The 23,515-nt window shown below is 46.2% G+C and overlaps 1 protein-coding gene across 3 annotated transcripts in view; it reads left to right on the top strand.

The window, feature by feature from the left end:
• The window catches only part of Tmem38a (transmembrane protein 38A), a 38,945-nt gene that overhangs the window by 486 nt on the left and 14,944 nt on the right, over nt 1–23,515 (top strand). For 2 of the 3 annotated variants that reach the window (XM_045142214.1, XM_004665974.2), the window contains exons 2-5: nt 14,974–15,130; nt 15,360–15,544; nt 17,578–17,665; nt 21,631–21,748. In XM_045142214.1, coding sequence (XP_044998149.1) covers nt 14,974–15,130; nt 15,360–15,544; nt 17,578–17,665; nt 21,631–21,748 — 548 coding nt within the window. Of the gene's footprint in view, nt 1–9,327; nt 9,372–14,973; nt 15,131–15,359; nt 15,545–17,577; nt 17,666–21,630; nt 21,749–23,515 lie in introns of those variants that run through there. The other variant, XM_045142215.1, reaches the window with a different exon arrangement.

The raw sequence follows: 23,515 nt of genomic DNA on the forward strand, positions 1-23,515 counted from the left end.
GGGGAAGGTTGTAAACAGGGGTCTGCACTGCTTCTGGGATCAGATGTCCTGGACGTCATCCGCTACCGTGACCTCCCTTCATGCCCTTGGCAGGCTGAGCTGGAGCAACTGCTTAGTGTCTATATAAGGTCTGGCCATGCTGGGGGCTGAGATCAGGTTTCGGGGAAAAATGACACCCGTGTCCCCTCCAAACTGCATCATCCACTCCCGTCCCTTTACCTTTGCTGGGACAAAGCTGTTGCTCCCATTGGAACCCTGCCAGCAACCCTGTCCTGGGATCCTTGGGGTCAGCCTTGGCTCCAGAGTTACAGGAGGGATAAATTCTGTTTCTCTGTTTTTGATTTTGTTTTTGTTTTTCGAGGTTAGGGTCTTACTCTAGCTTAGGATCAGGGTGGCCTCCAACTAACAGTGACCCTTCTATCTCTCTCTCCCTCCTAAGTGCCAGGATAAATGTGTGCTCCACCACACCTGGACACCTCGCTGTCTTTTTTGTTGTTGTTTTGTTTTTAAGTCCAGGCTGACCTGGAATTCACTATGTAATCTCAAGGTGGCCTCGAACTCACGGTGATCCTATTTCCTCTGCCTCCCAGTGCTGGGATTATAGGCGTGTGCCATCACACCCAGTTTGTGCTACATTTTACATCAGGTGGGTGCTGGGGACTCAAGCTGGGGTAGATAGGTTTTCAAGCAAGCACTTTTAACTGCTCAGCCATTCCCCTAGCACCACATGGTCCATAATCAAATGTATCTTGTTCATGTCTTGGCATTTTAATTATTTTAGTAAATCAGCAAACTTAAGGGGCAGTAGAATTTTCCTTTAGAGAAAGCTCAATTGCCATGAAACTGCCACACTTTCTTAGGTGGATATGTAAATTATCTGGATATTACAGAATGAAACTAGCCTTTTTTTCTCAGATGCTAAAAATAGCTCCATTATTTTTCAACTTAAAAAAAAAAGCTGAGCCAAGTGGGGTGGTGCATGTCTTTAAACCCAGCACTTGGGAGGTCCAGCTAGAAAGAATGCTGTGAGTTCGAGGACACCCTGAGAGTACATAATGAATTCTAGGTCAGCCTGGGCCAGAGCGAGACCCTACCTACTCGGAAAAAAAAAAAAAAAATCGAAAACAAAAAAACCTAAGCTGAAGTCTGGGAGTGGTGGCACATGCCTTTAATCCCAGCCCTCTGGAGGCCGAGGTAGGAGGATTGCTGTGAGTTCAAGGCCACCCTGAGACTACAGAGTGAGTGAATTCCAGGTCAGCCTGAGCTAGATAGAGTGAGACTCTACCTCGTGGGGGTTGGGGGGACCCAAGCTGAAAAGCATATAGTAAAAAATCATTACAGTTAACTTCATAGCAGACATGATTCAAGAGCTTTATTGAAGCCAGGCGTGGTGGTGGCATGTGTGGCGCACGCCATTAATCTCAGCACTAGGGAGGCAAAGGTAGGAGGATCCCTGTGAGGTCAAGGCCACCCTGAGACTACATAGTGAATTCCAGACTAGAGTGAGATCCTACATCGAAAAACAAACAAACAAAAAAATCTTTATTATATGATTTTGTGCATGTGTAATTACAGGCATAAATGTTTCTTCTTATGCAAACAGGATCATGTGTTACATACTTGTCAAGCACTTTTACTTAGCCACTCTTGCCAGTTCCTGAGTGATTGCAGAATCCTGGACACCTTCCGCAATTCACCACTGAGGCAGCAGGAGCCCTGTGGACATGCATGAAGCACATGGGTGTCCAGAGGAATGAAGTTCTGAGCTGGCTATGAGCCACAGAGAAGGCCTGGGTTTATTTTTTATTTTCAGAACAAGGCTTCACTCTGTAGGCTAGACTGGCCTCGACTGACAGACTTGTACCACCAAGTCCATTGGGGTCTGAATATTTCTGTATGAGTCTCACAAGCCTGCTCTGAAAGTGCCAGAGCCTGAGCATTCCAAAAAGTTGAGGTTTGATGCTTTTTAGAACCTTGGCAGGTTCTCAACCAGGGCTGTACTTTAAACACTCCTGGGGGCTTTTATTTTCCCCCAAAGGTAGGGTGTCACTGTAGATCAGGCTGACGTGGAATTCACTATGTAGTCTCAGGGTGGCCTCAAACTCATGACCATCCCCCTACTTCTGCCCCCCACTGCTGGGATTAAAATTGTGTGCCACCATGTTCAGCATTTGGGAGGTGGAGGTAGTAAGTCCACCATGAATTTGAACAACAACAAAACAAAACAGAAAGAAAATAGTCTGGTGTAATCTGAGCACTTGGGAGGCTGAAGCAGGATGATAACCATGGATTCAAGGCCAGCTTGGGCTACAATGCGAGTTCAAAGTCAGTGGGGTAGGATTGAGGCAACTGGGAAGATGGCTCAGCAATTAAAGGTGCTTGCTTGCAAAGCCTGATGGCCCAGGTTTAATGCACCTACAGAAGTGGCCTATGCTTCTGGAGTTCATTTGCAGTGGTAAGAGTTCCTGGTGCACATATATACATATGCACACACAAAGAAATAAAATCCAAAACAAAACAAAATTCTCACTTTCAAGTCAGCTTGGACTAGAGTGAGACACTGTAAAAAAAAACAAACAAGCAAGCAACAACAACAAAAAAAAAAAGAAAAGAAAAAAAGAAAAACCAGGGAGGGTGCTCAGTGCGCACATCTGATAATCAGGGTTTGGATTCCTAGAATCCCCGTAAAGCTGGCTGTCAGTGCCATATATCTGCAATAACCATCTGTGGCAGTGGGAAGCAGGTTCAGGAGAATCCTGAAGCTCACCAGGCAGCTAGTCTGGTTAGAAGTGAGAGAGACCAGAGGATGGCCCTCTGACACACACAAAATGTAAGGGCATTTGTGAGAAGTTAATTCATTTGGGAGATTTTGGGGGAATGTGTTACTGGGACACTGGCATTTTTGGGTCATGCCCACACACCTGCCAATTATAGAATGTGGCTAAGCAAGATCCCCCGGGAATTCATGTAAACATGCTGGTGCTCTAGATGGGCCAACTAAGTGGTAGTGCTGCTTATTAAACTTGGAGCTGGGCTGGAGAGATGGCTTAGTGGTTAAGGCAAAACCAAAGGACCCAGGTTTAATTCCCCAGGACCCATGTAAGCCAGAAGCACAAGGTGGTGCATGCATCTGGAGTTCATTTGCTATGTTTAGAGGCCCTGGTGTACCCATTCTCTCTCACTCTGTCAAGTAAATAAATAAAGCATGTTTTAAAATGGAACTTCACCTTCACACCTGCCAAGGCTCAGGGAACATTGTGGAAGAGAGGGCAAAAGAATGTAAGAGTCAGAGGATGAGGAGGAAAATGCCAGATGTACAAGGTGGCACATGTGTCTGGAGTTCATTTGCAGTGCCTAGAGGCCCTGGCAGACCCGTTCTCTTTCTCTGTCAAATAAATAAATAAATAATGTTTTTTAAAAATTATTTATTTATTTATGTATTTTAGAGCAACAGACAGAGAAAGAGGCAAAGAAAGAGAGAAAGAGAATGGGCACACCAGGGCCTTCAGCCACTGGAAACAAACTCCAGATGCATATGCCACCTTGTGTATCTGCCTATGTGGGTTGTGGGGAATTGAGCATCAAACTGGGGTCCTTAAGCTTCACAGGCAAGCGCTTCACCACTAAGCCATCTCTCCAGCCCCATAAAACATGTTTTTAAGAAGTTAAAAATAGGCCAGGTGTGGTGGTGCATGCCTTTAATCCTAGCACTCAGGAGGGAGAAGTAGGAGGATGACTGTGAGTTTGAGGCCACACTGAGACTACATAGTGAATTCCAGGTCAGCCTGAGCTGGAGTGAGACTCTACCTTGAAAAAACTAAAACAAAACCAAACAACAACAACAACAAAATAGGGCTGGAGCAGGGCATGGTGGCGCACACCTTTAATTCCAGCACTCAGGAGGCAGAGGTAGGAGGATCGCCAAGAGTTCAAGGCCACCCTGAGACTACATAGTGAATTCCAGGTCAGCCTGGACTAGAGCGAAACCCTATGTTGAAAAACAAAAAACAAAACAAAAGGGCTGGAGAGATGGCTTAGCAGTTAATACAACTGACTGTAAAGCCTAAGGGCCCATGCTCCACTCAACTCTCTGCATCTCACCTAAACCAAATGCACAAGGTGACACAAGCACGCAAGGTTGCAATGCGCACAAGGCGGTGCACGCACCTGGAGTTTGACTGCAGTGGCTGGAGGCCCTGGCGTGCCAATTCTCTCTCATAAAAAAAATTACAAAAACAGTTAAAAATAAATAATTAAATATCCTTTGTCATCTAGTGTGATGGCACTCCAGCATCTGGGAGGCTGAGGCAGGAGAATAGCAAGTTCAAGGCTAGTCTGGGCCACATAGTATGACCCTGTCTCAAAAAACCTAAACCTGCCAAGTGTGGTGATGTACACCTTTTTTTTTCTTTTGAAAAAATATTTATTTATTTATTTGAGAGAGAGAAAGAGGCAGGGAGAGGGAGAGGGAGGGAGAGAATGGGTGCACCAGGGCCTCTAACCACTGCAAACTAACTCCAGATACTTGTGCCCCCTAGTGCATCTGGCTTACGTGGGTCCTGGAGAATTGAACTGGGATCTTTTGGCTTTGCAGGTCAACACCTTAACTGATAATCCATCTCTCCAACCTGTGATGCACACCTTTAATCCCAGCCCTTAGAAGGCAGATGTAGAAGGGTTGCCATGAGTTCAAGGCCAGTCTGAGACTACATAGTGAATTCCAGGTCAGCGTGGGCTATAGCAAGACTGTACTTTGAAAACAACAACAACAGAATGCTACGTGAGAGCCTGGTCCATCATCCTGCATGTAGACTTTAATCATCTCTGATGATTTAGAAGGTGTCATGCATTTGAATGCTGTGTGCATACTTGTGACACTGTATTGTTTGTGGCATCAGGACAAGAAAAAATGTTCACTTTCAGTGAGACAGTGTTCCCACTGAGTATTTTCAGTCTCAGGTTGGTTAACTCTGGATACAGAAACCCAGGTATGGGGACCATTCAATTTTTTTTAAATATTTTATTTTTATTTCAGAGAGAGAGATATACAGATATAGGCAGGTAGACAGAGAGAATGGGCGCGCCAGGGCTTCCAGCCACTGCAAACGAACTCCAGATGCGTGCGCCCCCTTGTGCATCTGGTTAACGTGGGTCCTGGGGAATCAAGCCTCGAACTGGGGTCCTTAGGCTTCACAGGCAAGCGCTTAACCGCTAAGCCATCTCTCCAGCCCCCATTCATTTTTTTTGTTGTTGTTTTGTTTTTCAAGGTAGGGTCTCACTCTAGCCCAGCTGACCTGGAATTCACTATGAAGTCTCAGGGTGGCCTCGAACTCACAGTGATTCTCCTACCTCTGCCTCCTGAGTGCTGGGATTAAAGGCATGCGCCACCACACCTGGCTTGACCATCCAATTTTTTGAGTTACCCTGCTAGGAACCATTTCTCTACACCAAGGTTTCTCAACTTTCACAGGCCAGGGTGTTGCTGCTCTCTACATTTTGAGCTATCTCAGCATTACTACCCTCCACCCATTCAGTGCCAGCAGCACTGCCTAACTCCCACCAGACAGGGTCATTGTCAAGGTAGGGAGGCATGCAGAGTCTCCCTTAGCTGAGAACTTTGTTCTGGATCTGAATCCTGAAACCTAGCATTGCAGGCCCAAGCAAGCTAGAATATTGTGCACAGCTAGAACCAACCCTCATCTCTGCCTGATTGTGGCTGGAACCAGCAAAGCTATTTTGCAAAAGAAGCTGGAAAGATGGATTTTTTGTGTGTGCAGGGGGGTGTCACTGTAGCTCAGGCCAACCAAGAACTCACTCTGTAGTCACAGGCTGGCCTTGAACTCACAGTGATCCTCCTACTTTTGCCTCTTCACTGCTGGGATTAAAGGTGTGCACCACCATGCCTGGCTTATAAATGTGCATTTTGCAGTTTTGTACGTTTCTGCTCAGTCATTCCCCTTCCTCCTCTTTTTGCTTCTTCTTCTTCTTCTTTTTTTTTTTCCAAGGTAGGGTCTCAGGCTGACCTGGAATTCACTATGTAGTCTCAGGGTGGCCTTGAACATGGCAATCCTCCTATCTCTGTCTCCCAAGTGCTGGGATTAAAGGTGTGCACCACCATTCCCAGATCCCTTCTTTTTGCTTTTGTGATAGAATCTCATTAGGTAGCCCAGGCTGGCCTAAAACTAGCAACAATCCTCCTCCTTCAGTACTGGTGTTAGAGACATGTGCTTCCACCTCAGCTGTTGTTGCTCCTCCTCCTAGTTCTCTTCTACTATTATGTTATTTATTTATTTATTTATTTGCAAGCAGAGAGATGCATGCACCATTTTGTATATCTGGCTTTATGTGGGTACTAGGGAATCAAACCTGAGTCGTTAAGCTTTGTAGGCAGTTGCCTTAACTAGTGACCCATCTTTCCAGCCCCTCTTATACTTTTCAAGGTAGGGTCTCGCTCTTCTACTATTTATAGGAAAAAATTAACTTTTCATTGGGATAACAGAAGATGACAGGCATGTTCCATAACCAGTTTATGCAGTGCTAGAGGTGGAATCCAGGGTTTCTTGCATACTAGACAAGCACTCTACCAGCTAAGGCACATCTCCACCTCCAGTTAATTGTCTCTCTCTCTATCTCTTTCTCTCTCTCTTCCTCTCTCTTTAAAGAGCAGTTTTGGGCCCCCAACAAAATTAAGCAGAAAAGTACACAGTTTTGATGCTGGAGGTGTGGCTCTCAGATACCAGTGTTAGTCTAGCATGTGCCAGTCCTAGTTTATATACAGCTTCCGTGTGCTTCCCTGCCATGAATCTCCCTCACTAGAGGGAAACATTTTCACTGTCATTGCATCATCGTCATTATTTTGCTGTGCTGGGACAGAACCCAGGCCTCATATGTACTGAACAGGCATTCTAACTTGAGCCACACCCCAGCCCCTCACTGGGCATTCTAGAGACCCTGGGCCACTAAGTCACACCATAGCTCCATGGTACAGGGCTTTTAAGACTGAGCCAGAAAACTTCCACCCTCAGGTGTTTTCCATTTCATTTCATTCCGGGGACTATCTCTGGCATAATTGATATGCTTAACTAAGCAGGTTTCATCCTCATTGGTACCCTCTGATTCCACTTTTTTTAGAATTATTCTTTTTTTTAAATTTTTTATTTGTTTATTTGAGAGTGACAGACACAGAGAGAAAGACAGAGGGAGGGAGAGAGAGAGAATGGGTGCACCAGGGCTTCCAGCCTCTGCAAACGAACTCCGGACTCATGCGCCCCCTTGTGCATCTGGCTAACGTGGGACCTGGGGAACCGAGTCTCGAACCGGGGTCCTTAGGCTTCACAGGCATGTGCTTAACCGCTAAGCCGTCTCTCCAGCCCATGATTCCACTTTTTTTTTTTTTTTTGGTTTTTCGAGGTAGGGTCTCACTCTGGTCCAGGCTGACCTGGAATTAACTCTGTAGTCTCAGGGTGGCCTTGAACTCACGGCGATCCTCCTACCTCTGCCTCCCGAGTGCTGGGATTAAAGGCGTGCGCCACCACGCCCGGCTGATTCCACTTTTTGATAGAACCAAGGTGAATCAACTTGCCGAGGCTTACCTAAGACAAGCACCAAAAATCCAGTGTGGCTAGGCATGGTGGCACACACCTTTAATCCCAGCACTCTGGAGGCAGAGGTAGGAGGATCGCTGTGAGTTTGAGGTCACCCTGAGACTACATAGTGGATTTCAGCTCAGCCGAGGCTACAGCAAGACCCTTCCTTGAAAAACCAAAGAGTCCAGAACTAAGTAAGCTGAGACATGAGGGTCTTCAAGTTCAAGACTAGTTTACAATAAAGAGTGAGACTGTCTCTAACCCCAAAAGATCATATAGCCTGTTGACATTGAATTTTTTATTTATTTATTTATTTATTTTTGTTTCTCTAGGTAGGGTCTTGCTGTACTTATTTTGTTTCTCATTGTCAAAGATTAGGGAACAATCTTAATACCCTTCCATATTTTTAATTTTTTTTTTTTTTTTTTTTTTTTTTTGGTTTCTCAAGGTAGGGTCTCACTCTGGTCCAGGCTGACCTGGAATTAACTCTGTAGTCTCAAAGTGGCCTTGAACTCATGGCGATCCTTCTACCTCTGCCACCACCACGCCTGGCAACATTGAATTCTTATATCTTGGTGGGGGGTTATGCTCATCCCTCTGTCTTTTGACAGGGGAAGAAATTGAGGCTGGAATATGAGGGACAGATATTTGTTCAAGATCACATCACAGGGAGTGGCAGAGTCAGAACTTGGGCACATGACTTTGAAACCAGGACATTCTTACAGAACAGAGCCAGGAGTCAGCTTGTCACAGCAACTCTCACTGAAATCCCAGCCCCCACCCCAGTTCTGTTCCTGGGATGATCCCAAAGGGCACAAGAAAGACCCTGGAGAGGACTCAACCTCTGGAAGATATTTTTAGATACACAAGTATCCATTTCTGCTAAACATGAGGGTTTCAGCAGGACTCGCCAGTTGCTTGTGAGGATTAATCCTCATCAGGAGGCTGTGATTTAAATAGATGCCCAGGACAGTGGGGGTGGGGGAGGAAAGCCCTGTTTCATAGCCAAGGACCTTGCTTCTCTCCTCATCTCTTCCCTTCCCTCCTTTTTTTTTCTTTTCTTTCTTTCTCTATCATTTTTTCTCTCCTTTCTTCTTTTTTGTTTGTTTGAAACAGGGTCTTACTCTAGTCCTGGCTGATCTGAACTCACTCTCTAGCCCAGGCTAGCCTCCAACTCACAGAGATCCTTCTACCTTAGCCTCCTGAGTGCTGTGATTAAAGATGTACACTACCACACTTGGACCTTCCTTTCTTTTGATAGGAACTCACTCTACATCCCAAATAGTCTTGAAACTCATTAGGTAACCCTGGCTCATCTTAAACCTGTAGCAATCCTCCTGCATCAGCCTCTTGATTATTAGGATTACAAGTGTAAGCCACCACACCTGGCTAGAACCCTGGTTCTTGTTGAGATAGTTTGTTGAAGCAGGGTCTTGTTATGTAGCCCACGCTGGCCTGGAACTCACAATTCTCTTGTCGCCTGAGTGCTGAGATGGCAGGCATGCACCATCGCACTTGAAGATTCTTGTTGAGATTTGGGACAGCATAGAGGGTAAGAAGAAGATGCATTCCGGGGACGAGGGCTAGAGCTCAGTTAGAGTGCATAGCATGCACAAAGCCCTGGGTTTAATCCCCAACACCACATAAAACTGCCATGGTGGTATGCACCTGTCATCCTAGGACTTGAAGGAGGAGACAGGAGGATCAGAAGCTCAAGATCATTCTCAGCTGCATAGTGAGTTTGAGGCCAGACTGGGCTGCATGGGCTGGGGAGATGCTCAGCAGGTAAGAACATGTTGTGATTACCTTCTCATTGCTAAAATAAAGCATTTGACCAGAAGTTGATGGGAGAAAAGTTGTTTATTTTGGCCTACAGTCTCAAGGGGAAGCTTCATGATGGCAGGGGAAAGCATGGCACAAGTAGAGTGTAGACCTCACCTCCTGGCTAACATCAGAAGGACAACAGGAGCAGGAAAGTGAGCCTAGTTCTGTTGGGGGTGGGGGAGGGGCTGGCTATAATACCCCAAGCCCATCCCCAGTAACATACCAACTCCAGCAAGTCTCCACCTCCAAAATTACCATCAGCTGGGGACCAAGCATTCAGAACACATTAGTTTATGGGGGACACCTGATTCAAACCACCACAGCATGCAAGTATGTACACTGAAAGATTTTGATTTGGCCTTAGTTCTATCCCCCAGTGCCCACATAAACTGTCAGGCATGGCTATACATGCCTGTCTTACAAGTACTGTGGGGAGCAGAGACCTGAGAATCACTGGGGCTTACAGAAAAAGGCATCTTCATGTTCAGAAAGTCTTCATCTCAAGGACGTGTGTGGATAGTGACAGAGGAAGATACTCCAATGTTCTTCCTGGCATCCACATGTTTGTGCACAGGGCACATGAATGAGCCTGTATTCATGCATACACCATATACACTACACATAACACATGACAAAAAATTATAATCCTAATGAATTTGTCTTTGCCTTTTCTTGTCATTCTTTCCTAAACAGTTCAATCAAGCATCTATGTATGTAGCAGTCTTCCTGTATTGGTCTACAAGGCTGTTTAGGAGTTTAAAGCACACTGGAAGGCTGCTAATGCAGCTCACATGTAGTGGGTGCCTAGAGTGCATGAGCTGTAGATTCCATCCCCAGGATGGCTCAACAGATACAAACAAAACAAAAAAGATACAAGAGCAAGTATTCAGATTATGTGCAAATATTGTGTCATTTTGTCTGTGAAACTTGAGAATCCTGGGCATTTTGTTTCTGGGAGAGGTGATTTTGGAGCCACTCCCCTAAGGGTGCTGACCAATGACTATAGCTAAGTTTCAGGATATACCTTCCCTGAAATAGGAGCCCCCATCTCGTCAGTAGTTACCTGGTTCCCCTCCCCCAACCCCTGGCAGCCACTGATCTGCTTCCTGTCTATAGATTTGCCTGTGGTGGATATTTCATGTCAGTGAAACCATGCACGTCATGGACCATGGACTTTCTCCTGGTTTCTGTTACTTAGCTTCATGTTCCCAAGGTCCATCTATATGTTAGTGTGAATCAGAGCTTCATTCTTCCTTGGGCTAAATAATACCTTGTTGCAGAAAGGACCACATTTTGTTTGTCCTGCATTGATGGTAATTTGGGTGGATTGTCTTCCAGGACCTCATGGGGGGTTCTTGCAGAAAGGATATTGAGGTACTCTGCCACCACCCAAGAAGGAGCTAACAGCAGAACTGATTTTCTTTTTTTTGTTTTTTTTTTTTTTGTTTTTCAAGGTAGGGTCTTACTCTGGTCCAGGCTGACCTGGAATTAACTCTGTAGTCTCAGGGTGGCCTTGAACTCATGGCGATCCTCCTACCTCTGCCTCCCAAGTGCTGGGATTAAAGGCGTGCGCCACCACGCCCGGCTCTAATTTTCTTTTTTTAAAAATCTATTTTGAAAGTAAACTTTATATTTACATTTATTTATTTATTTGACAGAGAAAGAGAGAGAGAGAGAATGGGCATGCCAGGACCTCCAGCCACTGCACATGAATCCAGACATGTGTGCCCCCTTGTGCATCTGGCTAATGTGAGTCCTGGGGAGTTGAACCTGGGTCCTTTGGCTTTGCAAGCAAATGCCTTAACTGCTAAGCCATCCTTCCAGCCCTAGAGCCAATTTTCTGTTCTTGGATACCCCCACTGCATCCATCAGAGAAGGGCAGGCAGAGCAGAATGCAGGAGGCTGGAGAGCATCTTTCCTGCTTGACATCTTTGAGGGAGACTATTGCTTTTTATTTTATTACATTTTAATTAATTAATTAATTAATTTGCAGGGAGGGAGGGAGAGAAAGAGAGAATGAGGACGGGTATACCAGGGCCTTCGGCCATTGCAAATGAACTCCAGGTGCATGCACCACTGTGCATCTGTCTGTACATGGGTCCTGGGGAATCAAACCTGGGTTGTTAGGCTTTGCAGGCAAGTGCCTTAACTGTTGAGCCATCTCTCCATTCCCTTGATATTCTTTTTTTCTGAGACAAGGTCCTACTACGTATCCCAGGCTGGTGTGAAACTCATAATCTTCCTGCCTCAGCCTCCCAAATGCTGGAATCACAGACATGCACTGATGTATCCAACTTAAATTCATTTGTTGAACATATTCTTAGTACACAACAGTATCTTTGTTTAGGCAGCTCCAACAGGTCATTTACAGGGGCCAGAGAAGTGGCTCAGTTGGTCAAGTGCTTGTTGCATAGCACAAGCCTGAGGACCTGAGTTCTGTCTCCAATGCCCATTTAAATACCAGTTGTTGGAGTATTTGGGCAGAGGCAGGAAATCCCCAGGGTTTACTGGTTAGCTAGATCAGTGAGCTCTAAGTTCTGTGAGAGAGTCTGTCTCAAAGAATAAGGTGGAGCTGGGCATGGTGGTACACGCCTTTATCCCAGCCTGGACTAGAGTAAGACCCTACCAAAAAACAAAAACAAACAAAAAAAAGAATAACATGGAGAGTAATTGAGGAAGAAACATCCAACAATGATGATGTCTGGCCTGTTGGCCTGTTATCCTCTTAACACTGAATTGAATGCCAAAATCAACAATAGTGTACCAAACACAGCACATGACTCAGGAGAGCCAGGAAGCCTTCCTGGAAGAGGTGGCACTTGTGTTCGGTCATTTCTGCTGTTGTGTAGCTTCCATGCTGCCAGCTTAAAATGGCTTCACTAGCTTTTTCCACCATGGACCACTGGTACAGATTTACATACAAGGACCTCCACTTCCTATGCTTTCTTGCTAGTGGAAACACCTACCTGGTGGCTTCCCTGTGCCTTAGGGCCTTCCCCCAGCAAAACAGGTGTAGAGCACACCCCAGCTTTTACCTGCTCCTTGCCCACCTGGGGCTGAACAAAGCTCTTAACAGCAAAGGAACATTCTCCACGGGTACAAGGAAGTAGAGCTCAGCAAGGGAAATACAAGCCTCATTTATTTTATTATTGTATTTTATTGGTGTGTGTATAGTATGTGGCATGTGCAAATGTGCGCAGATATGGCACCCTGTGTGCAGGCATGTGAAGGCCAGAGGAGGACATTGAACATCCTTTATTGCTCTTCTGTGTACCTTCCCTTAGACAGTATCTCTCACTGAACCTGGAGCTTCCCATTTTTTGGTTAGACTGGCTGACCAGGGAGCCCCAGAGATCCTTCTATCTCCTTCCTCCCCTAAGGAGCACCAGTGATCCTTCTATTTCTTTCCTCTCAGCACTGAGGTTACAGGCATACCTGACCACGTTCAGCTTTTTTTTTTTTTTTTTCCGAGGTAGGGTCTCACTCTAGCCCAGGCTGACCTGGAATTCACCATGTGGTCTCAGGGTAGCCTAGAACTCACAGCGATCCTCCTATTTCTGCCTCCTGAGTGCTGGGATTAAAGCTGTGCACCACCATACCTGGCTCCACCCTCCGCTTTTTTTTTGTTTTGTTTTGAGGTGGGGTCTCACTCTAGCCCAGTCTGACCTGGAACTCAGTATGGAGTCCTAGGGTGGGTCAAACTCAAGGCGATCCTCCTACCTCTGCCTCCAGAGTGCTGGGATTAAAGGCATGCACCACCACGCCCAGCTGCTCAGTTTTTTATATGGATACAACTCAGGTTTCATGTTTAAGCAGCATGCATTCTTCCTGCTGAGCCAACTCCCCTGCTCCTATCTTTTTTTTTTTTTTTTTTTGAGTTAGGGTCCTGTTCTAGCTCAGGATGACCTGGAATTCTCTCTGTAGTGTCAGGGTGGCCTCGAGACTCATGGCAATCCTCTGCCTCCCAAGTTCTGGGATTAAAGGCATGTGCCACTATGCCCGGCCTTCTATTTATTTTTTATGATTTTATTTTACTATTGTTTTGTTGATCAGATCAGTAGTAGTGTGCTAAACTCACAGCCAATCCATTTTTTAAAATGGGTGTTTGAACCAAGCGTGGTGTCGTACATTAGTCAGCCCAGCACTTGGTGAGGTATAAAGAGGAGGATCAGGGGTTAAAGGTTATCCTCTATTACACAGTGAATTTCAAGGCCAGCCTGGGATGCATGAGACCTTATATCAGAAATCAAAACAAAACAAAAAAATAGGTGGTGTAGAATTTGATGTGGTGGTGCACAACTGTAATCACAGGTACTAGGGAGGCTGAGGCAAAAGGATCACAGTTCAAGGCCAGAAATAGTTGAAGTGGTAAATAACACATAGAATAAAAAAAGATGGACGGGGAGATGTTCAGATAGTAAAGTGCTTGCTTTGCAAGCATGAGGACCTGAGTACAATTGTCAGCATTTGTGTAAAAACCAGACATGGTGACATGTACCTTTAATCCTAGGATTGGGGATATAGAGACTGGAGGATTCCCTAGGGCTTGCTGGCTACCTACTGTAACATAATTGGTGAGCTCCTTGTTCAGTGAGAGACCTTGCCTCAAAAAATAAGGTAGAAGCCGGACATGGTGGCATACACCTTTAATCCTAGCACTGGGGAGGCAGAGGTAGGTGGATAAGGTGGATCGCTGTGAGTTCAAGGCCACCCTGAGACTAATAGTGAATTCCAGGTCAGCCTGGACTAGAGCAAGATCCTACCTTGAAAAACCAATATAAATAAATAAATGAATAAATGAATAAAATAAAAAATAAAGGTGGAGGGGCTGGAGGAATGATTCAGCCGCTAAAGATGCTTGCTTACAAAGCTCTCCAGGCTTGATTCAATTCCCTAACCGCTCACATAAAGTTGGTTGGGCATTTGCTTACAGCAGTAACAGACCTTGCCATACCCATGCATACACATGTGCATCCACATGAGCAAATAAATAAAATTGATGGAGATGGCGGCCGGGTGTGGTGGAGCATGCCTTTAATCGTAGCACTCAGGAGGCAGAGGTAGGAGGATTGCATCTTGAGACCACATAGTGAATTCCAGGTCAGCCTGAGCTAGAGTGAAACCCTACCTTGGAAAAAAAAAAAAAAAAAAAGATGGAGAGTCTTGCTAAAGGTGCTCTGGGGAACCATTGTTGCTTCCTCCCGGAGCTAGTGGATAGAATCCAACTTCCCTCTGCATTTTGTCCGTGTAGCCTTAGGCACATGCACACTCTCTCTGGGGTGCATGAAAGCTTTGAGAAGCGCATCCAAATTAGAGTGGGCTCAGTGGTAACAGTTCAGGGGGTCATACCCCAAGGCCCCCGGTGCTGTCCCAGTGCCTAATGCGCATGCGCAAGGACCTGGGTTTCTATCCACAGTTCCTATGGGCATGAACGGGATGTGGATCAGATTCATAGCATGGAAAAAGAAAGCAGCCAGGTCAGAATAGCCTGCCTAGAAGACATGAGGGCGTAGCATGTTCTAGGCACTCTGCTGACCAGGGCGGACATTTCTGTGTCTCTCAGGAGCAGTGGAGCTGTCCCGGCGCCACCCGGTGGCGTCCTGGCTGTGTGCCATGCTTCACTGCTTTGGGAGTTACATCCTGGCTGACCTACTCCTCGGGGAGCCGATCATTGATTACTTCAGCAACAACTCCAGTGTCCTGCTGGCCTCAGCCGTATGGTGAGCAATGCCAGGCATGGGAAAACAGAGCCTGGTGTCAGGGAAGGACCCCAGTACTAGGGCGGTGGAGAATTGAAGGAAGAAGCCTCCCCAATTATGCTGTCCTCCTTGCCAGCCTCTGTCCTGAGTCCAGTCTGGGGGGAGGGCAGTGTTTGGAGACAGCCTTGCCTCCCTGATCCCCATGGTCTATTCCTCCTTCCCCTAATACTGGGTCTTCTGTTCCCCAAAGGTACTTGATTTTCTTCTGTCCCCTGGATCTTTTCTACAAGTGTGTCTGTTTCCTGCCAGTAAAACTAGTCTTCGTAGCCATGAAGGAGGTGGTGAGGGTCCGCAAGATTGCTGTGGGCATCCATCATGCCCATCACCACTACCACCATGGGTGGTTTGTCATGATTGCCACCGGCTGGGTCAAAGGTAAATGGGACAATGACAAGGAGGATGCAAACTCATTGAAGTTAGCTGGGCATGTTTGTATAACCTGTCATCCCAGCACTCAAGGGTAGAGACAGAAAGTTAGGAGTTCTGGGCCATCATAGTTGTGTAGCAAAAAAAAAGATAAAAATTAAATTAAAAAAAATTCTCTACCTGAGAGCCCCTATTAGAAAGTAATTTTGAGCTACCCATTTGGCACACCCATTGTCCCAGCGTAAGAGTGATAAGCCTAAGTGGGGTGTCCAAATCAAGTGTGATGTCACATACCTGCTATCCCAGCACCTAGGAGGTAGAGGCAGGAGATCCAGGAGTTCAAGGCCAGCCTAGCTACATAGCAAGTTCTAGACTAAACCTTATTATGGAAATAAACCAATACCAAATATGTGTATAACCAATTCCTAGTCCATAGCTCTTGTGTCATAGTTCATTTGAGCTTTAGCAGCCCCTTTTAGGAGAGATAGGCTTTGTATCTTTTTGCTGAGGAAAATGAAATGACTTTACCTTTTTTTAAAAAAAAATTTAGTCAGGCATGGTGGTTCATGCCTTCAATCCCAGCACTCAGGAGGCAGAGGTAGGAGGATCACTGTGAGTTCAAGGCCACCTTGAAACTACATAGTGAAATCCAGGTCAGTCTGAGCTAGAGTGAGACCCTACCTCGGAAAAACAAAAACAATTTTTGTTGTTTTTTTGAGTCAGGATTTCACTCTAGCTCAGGCTGACCTAGAATTTACTCTGTATTCTCAGGGTGGCCTCGAGCTCATGGCGATCCTCCTACCTCTACCTCCCAAGTGCTGGGATTAAAGGCATACACCACCATGCCCAGGTCCTTTTTTATTATTTATTTATTTATGAGAGAAAATGGATGCTCCAGGACCTCTAGCCACTGTGAATGAACTCTAGACACATGTGCCACCTGATGCATCTGGCTTTTCACAGGTCTTGGGAATCAAACCTGGGTCCTTAGGCGTTGCAGGCAAGTGCCTTAACTGCTGAGCCACCTCTCCAGCCCCCCCCCCCAAATTGTAATAATAATTTAAGAGTCAGTTCACCAGGAGGATATAGCAACTATAAACATATATGCACCTTAAAAACATTGCACAAAAATACATAAAACAAAAATTGGGGCTGGAGAGATTGCTCAGTGGTTAAAGCACCATTCTTTCTAAATATAAGTAATTTTTTTTTTAAACTGGCAGAAAGCTGGGCTAGAGAGATGGCTTAGCAGTTAAGATGCTTGTCTTTTATTTATTTGAGAGAGAAAGAGGAAGAGAGAGAGAGAGAATGGGCATGCCAGAGTCTCCAGCCACTGCATACAAACTGCAGACTCATTTGTCTCCTTGTGCATCTGGCTTATGTGGGTCCTGAGGAATTGAACTGGGGTCCTTTGTTGTTGCAGGCAAATGCCTTAACTGCTAAGCCATCTTCCTCAGCCCTGCTTTTTTTTTTTTTTTTTTTTTTTTTGAGATAGGGTCTCATTCTAACTCAGGATGACTTGGAATTTACTATGTAGTCTCAGGGTGGCCTTGAACTTACAGTGATCCTCCTACCTTTGCCTCCAAGTGCTGGAACCACCACACCTGGCTCAAAGTATCTTGACATTGCCATATGCTTCCTTGAGGGCAGAGTCTTGAAGAAGAGAGAAGCTGGGGTTGGGCCTGGTGTTTCTGAAGCCTCACTCACAGCTGAGGATCTTGCATTGGGACATCAGACAGACAATCCTCCTGGACAAACAGTAACAAAATCCTCAGACAATCCTTAGTGTCAGACCCACCTTGTAGGTGGCAACATGTCTGATTTCTTCCCACAGGTATTACTTTGATTGTACCATGTGGACCTCATCAAGACACTGTTCTCTTTGAGCCTCAGTTTCCCTACTTTCAACTGATCATACATCTCTAGGCTCAGTATTCCCTAATGAGGTTTCTAGGATTAGATCAGATGTTTCCTTGGGATTTCAAGCAGAGACAGGGAAACATCAGGGTAGCAGGCTGGCTTAGCAGTGCCCTGTCCTGCAGGCTCTGGTGTTGCCCTCCTGTCCAACTTTGAGCAGCTTCTTCGAGGGGTCTGGAAGCCAGAGACCAATGAGATCCTGCATATGTCCTTGTGAGTATCTCTCCTGCTCCCCCCCCTGTCCTTCTTTGTGTGTGCAAATGCCTGGATATCTTAGAGAGGCCCTGACCCCCAAGCTGCCTTTCCTAAGCATCTAGTGATTGCTTTTTATCCTTTTGGCTAAGATCAAGTACAGAAGCATCTAGTGGCTATGGCTGGGGAAGCCCAAAACAGAGAGTAACATCTGTGCCTGGAAAGTGGGGATAGGGAGAGCTCAGAGAAGAGGTGGTATTTGATTTAGGTTTTGAAGAGTGAATAGAAGTTTTCCAGCTGGGCATGGTGGTGCATGCCTTTAATCCCAGCACTCTGGAGGCAGAGGTAGGAGGATCACCGTATGTTCAAGGCCAACCTGAGACTACATAGTGAATTCCAGGTCAGCCTGGACTAGAGTGAAACCTTACCTTGATAAACAAAACAAAACAAAAAAAATGTTTTCCAGCTAAAAAGGAGTTTCTGGCCAGAGGTCCGCCTCTGCCAACTCTCAGGTCAGAAAAGTACAAAGATTTTCCAGGCCCAGAGGGTCAGGGAGGACAGCAAGTGGGGAGTAAGGGATATGGAACATGGACTTACAGAGCATAAGAGTGTGGAGGGTGGGTGGGCAGTATGGCTGGGCTAAATGAGGAACAGTGGACAGAGTCAGACAACAGCTTTTCTGACTTGTGCAGAATCACACACAGCACTGAATCCAGTGTACTTTAAAAGGACCACACAGTTTTAAGCCAGTTAGGGTTTAATCCAGTCTGTAATGGAGCACTCAACTCATGAACAGAAGACCACATTAAATAACTTAGTTACAAACCAATGAAAATACCTCCCATTTCATCCACTAGAAAATATAGCACTGTCTGTGCTGGGCATGGTAGTACATGCCTGCCATCCCAGCGCTCAGGAGGCTGGAACAGGAGCCTGTGCTACATGATACCCTACCTCAAACTCTCAATAAGAGTAGCAGAGTCTCATGTCATCCTTGTGAGAAATTGATTTCTGCCCTGAAGTCATGGATGGGATCCCAGTGTCATTACTGCTTGCTTAAGTTGGCCAAGGTGGCTTCCTGTTTCAGATGTCTCCACTTCAGCAACTGAGAGGGGTCTCAGGGATCCATGCACAGAAATCACACTGCTCTTATGCTCAGTGGGTGCTTTGAAATTGTTAGGTGAAAAGCACCATGAACCACAGACATAAGAGACAGAAGTCATTGGTCTGATTTCTCTACAAGGAAGAAAGGGAATGTTAAGATAAACTTTTTTTATTGTTTTTGTTTTTTTGAGGTAGGGTCTCACTCTAGCTCAGGCTGACCTGGAATTCACTATGTTCTGTCAGGGTGGCCTCGATTTCACGGCAATCCTCCCAACTCTGCTTCCCAAGTGCTGGGATTAAAGGTGTGTGCCACTATGCCCAGCCAAGAGAAGCTTTTTTAAAACATTATTTTATTTATTTGAGAGAGAGGTAGAAAGATGGGGGCGGGGAGGGAGAGAATGGGCATGCCGGGGCCTTTAGCTACTGTAAAAGAACTCCAGATGCATCTGTTACCTTGTGAATCTGGCTTTACGTGGGTCCTGGGGAATCAAACCTGGGTCCTTTGGCTTCACAGGCAAATGACTTAACTGCTAAGCCATCTCTTCAGCCCTGTTAAGAGAAACTTTTATAAGCCAGAGACAATGGTGCATGCCTGTTGTGCCAGCACCAGGGAGGCTGAGGTGGGAGGATCAGGGACTTCAAGGCCAGTCTGAACTATATGAGACAACCTGGTCTCAAAAGACGAGGAAAGAGCCGGGTGTGGTGGCACACACCTTTAACCCCAGCATTTGGGAGGCAGAGGTAGGAGGATTGCCATGAGTTGGAGGCCAGCCTAGGGCTACGGAGCAAGTACCAGGTCAGCCTGGGCTAGAGTAAGACCCTTCTAAAACAACGACAACAAAAACAAAATGAACAAACAAACAACAACAACAAAAGAAAACCAAAAAAGGGCTGAGAAGATGGCTCAGTGAGTAAAGTGCCTGTCTCACAAGTAATTAGTTCAGTCCCTGGAACCCATGTAAATGCCAGATGTGATGGCATGTGCTTGGAGTCCCAGTACTGGCAAGGTGGAGATAGGAAGGCCACTGAGCCTTGCTAGCCAGTGAGTCTAGCCTAGTCAGTGACTTCCAAGCCAACAAGAGACACTGTCTCGAAAAGAGGTAGATGGCACCTGAGGAATGACACCTGAGGTTGTCCTCTGGCCTCCTCATGCACACTCACATATGTGCACTTGCATCTACACACACATGAACACACACACCCGTGCATAAAACAAGAAAGAGAAATCATTGTGTTGCCACTTTCTAGGTGTTTGTGGAGACCCCAAGATGACCTTGTGTCTCACTGATGGCTTTAGGACTCTCAACTCAGCTGGGCTGTGATATCAGGGTTGTGGTCTAATCTGGCAGAAGAATTCACATTAAAATCAGCATAGGAGCTGGTCTTGGTGGCTCCCAGTTGTGATCCAAGCACTTGGGCGGCTGAGGTCTTAGAAAGATCATGCCTGTGAGGTCAGTTTGGGCTCCCATAGTGAGACTTTGTCTGACAAACGAAAGAAAAAAGCCAGGCGCGGTGGTGCACGCCTTTAACCCTAGCACTTAGGAGGCAGGGCTAGGAGGATCGCCATGAATTCAAGGCCATCCTGAGATTACATAATGAATTCCAGGTCAGCCTGGGCTAGAGTGAGACCCTACCTTGAAAGAAAAAAAAAAAAAGAAGAAGAACAGAAAAGAAAAGAGAAGAGAAACAGCAGAGGAAAATGGTACAGGAACAAGAATCTGGTAGATGCTAGGCATGACCTTCTAGTTGTTCCCAGGAGTCACAAGGCCATTGTTAATTGTCCCAGTAATTCCACCACTTGGGAGGATAAGACAGGAGGATCAAGAGTTCAAGATCGTCTTCAGCTATATAGCAAGACCTTGTCTCAAAAAAATTAAAAAAAAACAAACTCACAGAAGTGCTGCCAACCTAGAGGCTCCCTCAGGCCCTAGCTTCCACATGCCTGTTTAACTACCTGCAGGGCAACCTTAGCCTCTGGTCCTTACAGAGGAGGACAGATGTCATGTAGCTCAACACCCTCTGGCAAAGACATGGGGATATGGGCTCATGAGAGCAAGTGGCTTCTGGGGGAGGGGAAGATATTTGCTTCTGTGATGTAACTACTGGTAAGTTGCCTGTGCTTCCATAAACAAGCCTGATTAAGTGTACTGGGTCACTGGAAGAAAAAGACACAAAAGTAGAAGGGGGACTGTCTGGGGGAGGGGGGCCAATGGAGGGGAGGACAAGAGAGGGTAGTAGGGGATTAATATGATCAAAGTACATTATATATATTTATTAAAAATCATAGTGAAGCCCATTATATATAATTAATGTACATGCTAGTAAATTTGTTTTAAAGTACACACCAAGAAATAGTCAGAACTCAGGGCTTCAAGGATTTGGAGGGTCTGTTACAGCTGTGACAAAACACCTGACAGAAAAGGAAAGTGTTTATTCTGACTCACAGTTAGAGGTTACAGTCTATCCTGACAAGGAAGATGTGGCAGGAACTTGAGGCACATTCATTCTACAGTCAGGAAGCAGAGAAAGATGAGTGCTAGTGCTCAGCTCGCTTCTCCAACCCAACACACCCATGGAATAGTGCCTCCCACAATTAGGGGGATTCTTTCCAATCTCAACCTAATCTAGAAAATCCATGCCCAGAAGTGTTTCCATGGTGATTTTAAATCCTTCAGGTTGACAATTGAAATTAACCATCATGGAGGGTTAACCCACCAGGGCACACACCTTACTTCATTCCTACCTCACTCAAGAGACATTCCTCACTCACTCAAGAGACACTGGTGTGGGAGCTGGAGCCAAGGCAGAAGGATGTCTTTCAGGGGGAGGGACAACTACCTGAGCTATGTGAAAGTTCATGCTGATGGTGCTGCTTCCTCCAGCCCCACCAAGGCCAGCCTCTACGGATCTATCCTGTTCACGCTGCAGCAGACCCGCTGGCTCCCAGTGTCCAAGGCCAGCCTCATCTTCATCTTCACCATGTTCATGGTGTCCTGCAAGGTGAGCTGTCCTTTGCCCCCTGACCTTCACCACCTTGTACATCCTGGGAGCAGGATGGGGAACATGCGGGGCATTCAGGAGAAGCTCATCTGGAGTAGGTGGGACGAGGGCCCGCCAAGGGTGGCCTGGTGGATGAGAGTGAGGACAAGAGCGTAGTGCCCAGCATGAGCAGTGGTGGAGAGCTCCTAGAGCTTGAAGCATGGAGGCCAGAGGGACCAGAAACTGGGCGCCATGGCTGAGCTGGATCAGGATGAGTTTTGGTATAACTGGTAAGGAGAGGTCTTTAGGTCCATCCAACCCTCCTCCCACCCAAGTGAGAGACTGCCACCAGATAGCTCCCCAAAGCATGGAAGGCCCCAAGTCAGGGCCGTTTAATTACTGGGACAGGACCACAGGACCATTGATATAGAGTGAGCTCAGCCAGGCATGGTGGTGCATGTCTGTGATCACTGCATCAGGAGATAAAGGCAGGAGAATTGCCAGTTTGAGGCCAGCCTGGGCAACATAATGAGACCCTATCTCAAAAGACAAAAGGCAGGAGGCTTAGTCAGCAAAGTGTTTGCTGTGCAAGTTTGAGGACATGATTTCAGATACTCAGCACCAGGGTAAATGCCAGGTATGTGTAGTGACCCACCTATAATCTCAGCATTCTGGAGGCAGAGACAGGATCCCCATGGAAACTGGCTAGCTATACAACCAAACCAGCAAGCTCTAGGCTCATGTGAAAGACTCTGGCTCAGTAAAGGTGTAAGTTCCATCAAGGAATACCCCCAACACCAATGCCTGGCTCCATATGCATGCATGCACATTGCACTTGCACCCACAGATGTGTGCCCACACATACAAACACACACACACCCATACAACAGCAAAGCAAAATGAAGAAGTCAGGTGTGGTATACACCAGTGAATCCCAGCACTTGGGAGGTAGAGGCAAGAAGATCAGGAGTTCAAGGCCAGCCTTGGCTACACAGATACTTCCAGGTCAGCCTGGGCTACAGAAGATCCTGTCTCAAACAAACAAACAAACAAAAGGGCTAGAGAGATGGTTCAGCAGTTAAAGGCACATGCTTGCAAAGCCTGACAGCTTGGGTTCAACTTCCCAGTACCCATGTAAACCCAGAAGCACCAAGTGGTGCATGTGTCTAGAGTTGGTTTGCAGTGGCAGGAGGCCCTGGCATACCTATTCTCTTTCTCCCCGCAAATAAATAAAAAATTGAATAAAAAGAGATGGAAGGAGAGGAGGGATGGAAGTAGGTAGGAAGGGAGGGAAAGGAAGGAAAGAAAAACAGAAAAATAGATGCATTATGGTTCTGGAGGCTGGAAGTCCAAGATCAGAGAACCAGCAGGATTGGGATACTCTGAGGGTCTTCTCAGTTTCAGATGGTCATCATCCTCACTGTGTCCTCCTCACATGATGGAAGGAGTTGTTAGTTCTCTCAGGTCTATTTACTTATTTTGGCTTTGCTTAGCAGTACTGGAGTTGAGTCCAAGGCCCTGAGCATGCTAGATAACCACTCAGCCAGAGAACCATATCCCCAGCCCTTTTAGTACTTTTGTTTTATTTTGAGACAGGATCTTACTCAGTTGCTCAGGCTGGCTTTGAACTTATTTTGTATCCCAGGTCTGCCTAAAATTTCCATCCTTCTAAGTCAGCACCCATTGTAGCTGGGATTACAGGTTTGTAGCATCATGCCTAGCTCTTCCCTCCCTCCCTTTTTTCTTTCCTCCTTCTTATTATTTTTTTTTTTTTCCTTTTGGAAGAGT

This window comes from Jaculus jaculus, chromosome 1, assembly GCF_020740685.1.
Source record: "Jaculus jaculus isolate mJacJac1 chromosome 1, mJacJac1.mat.Y.cur, whole genome shotgun sequence".
NCBI lineage: Eukaryota > Metazoa > Chordata > Mammalia > Rodentia > Dipodidae > Jaculus > Jaculus jaculus.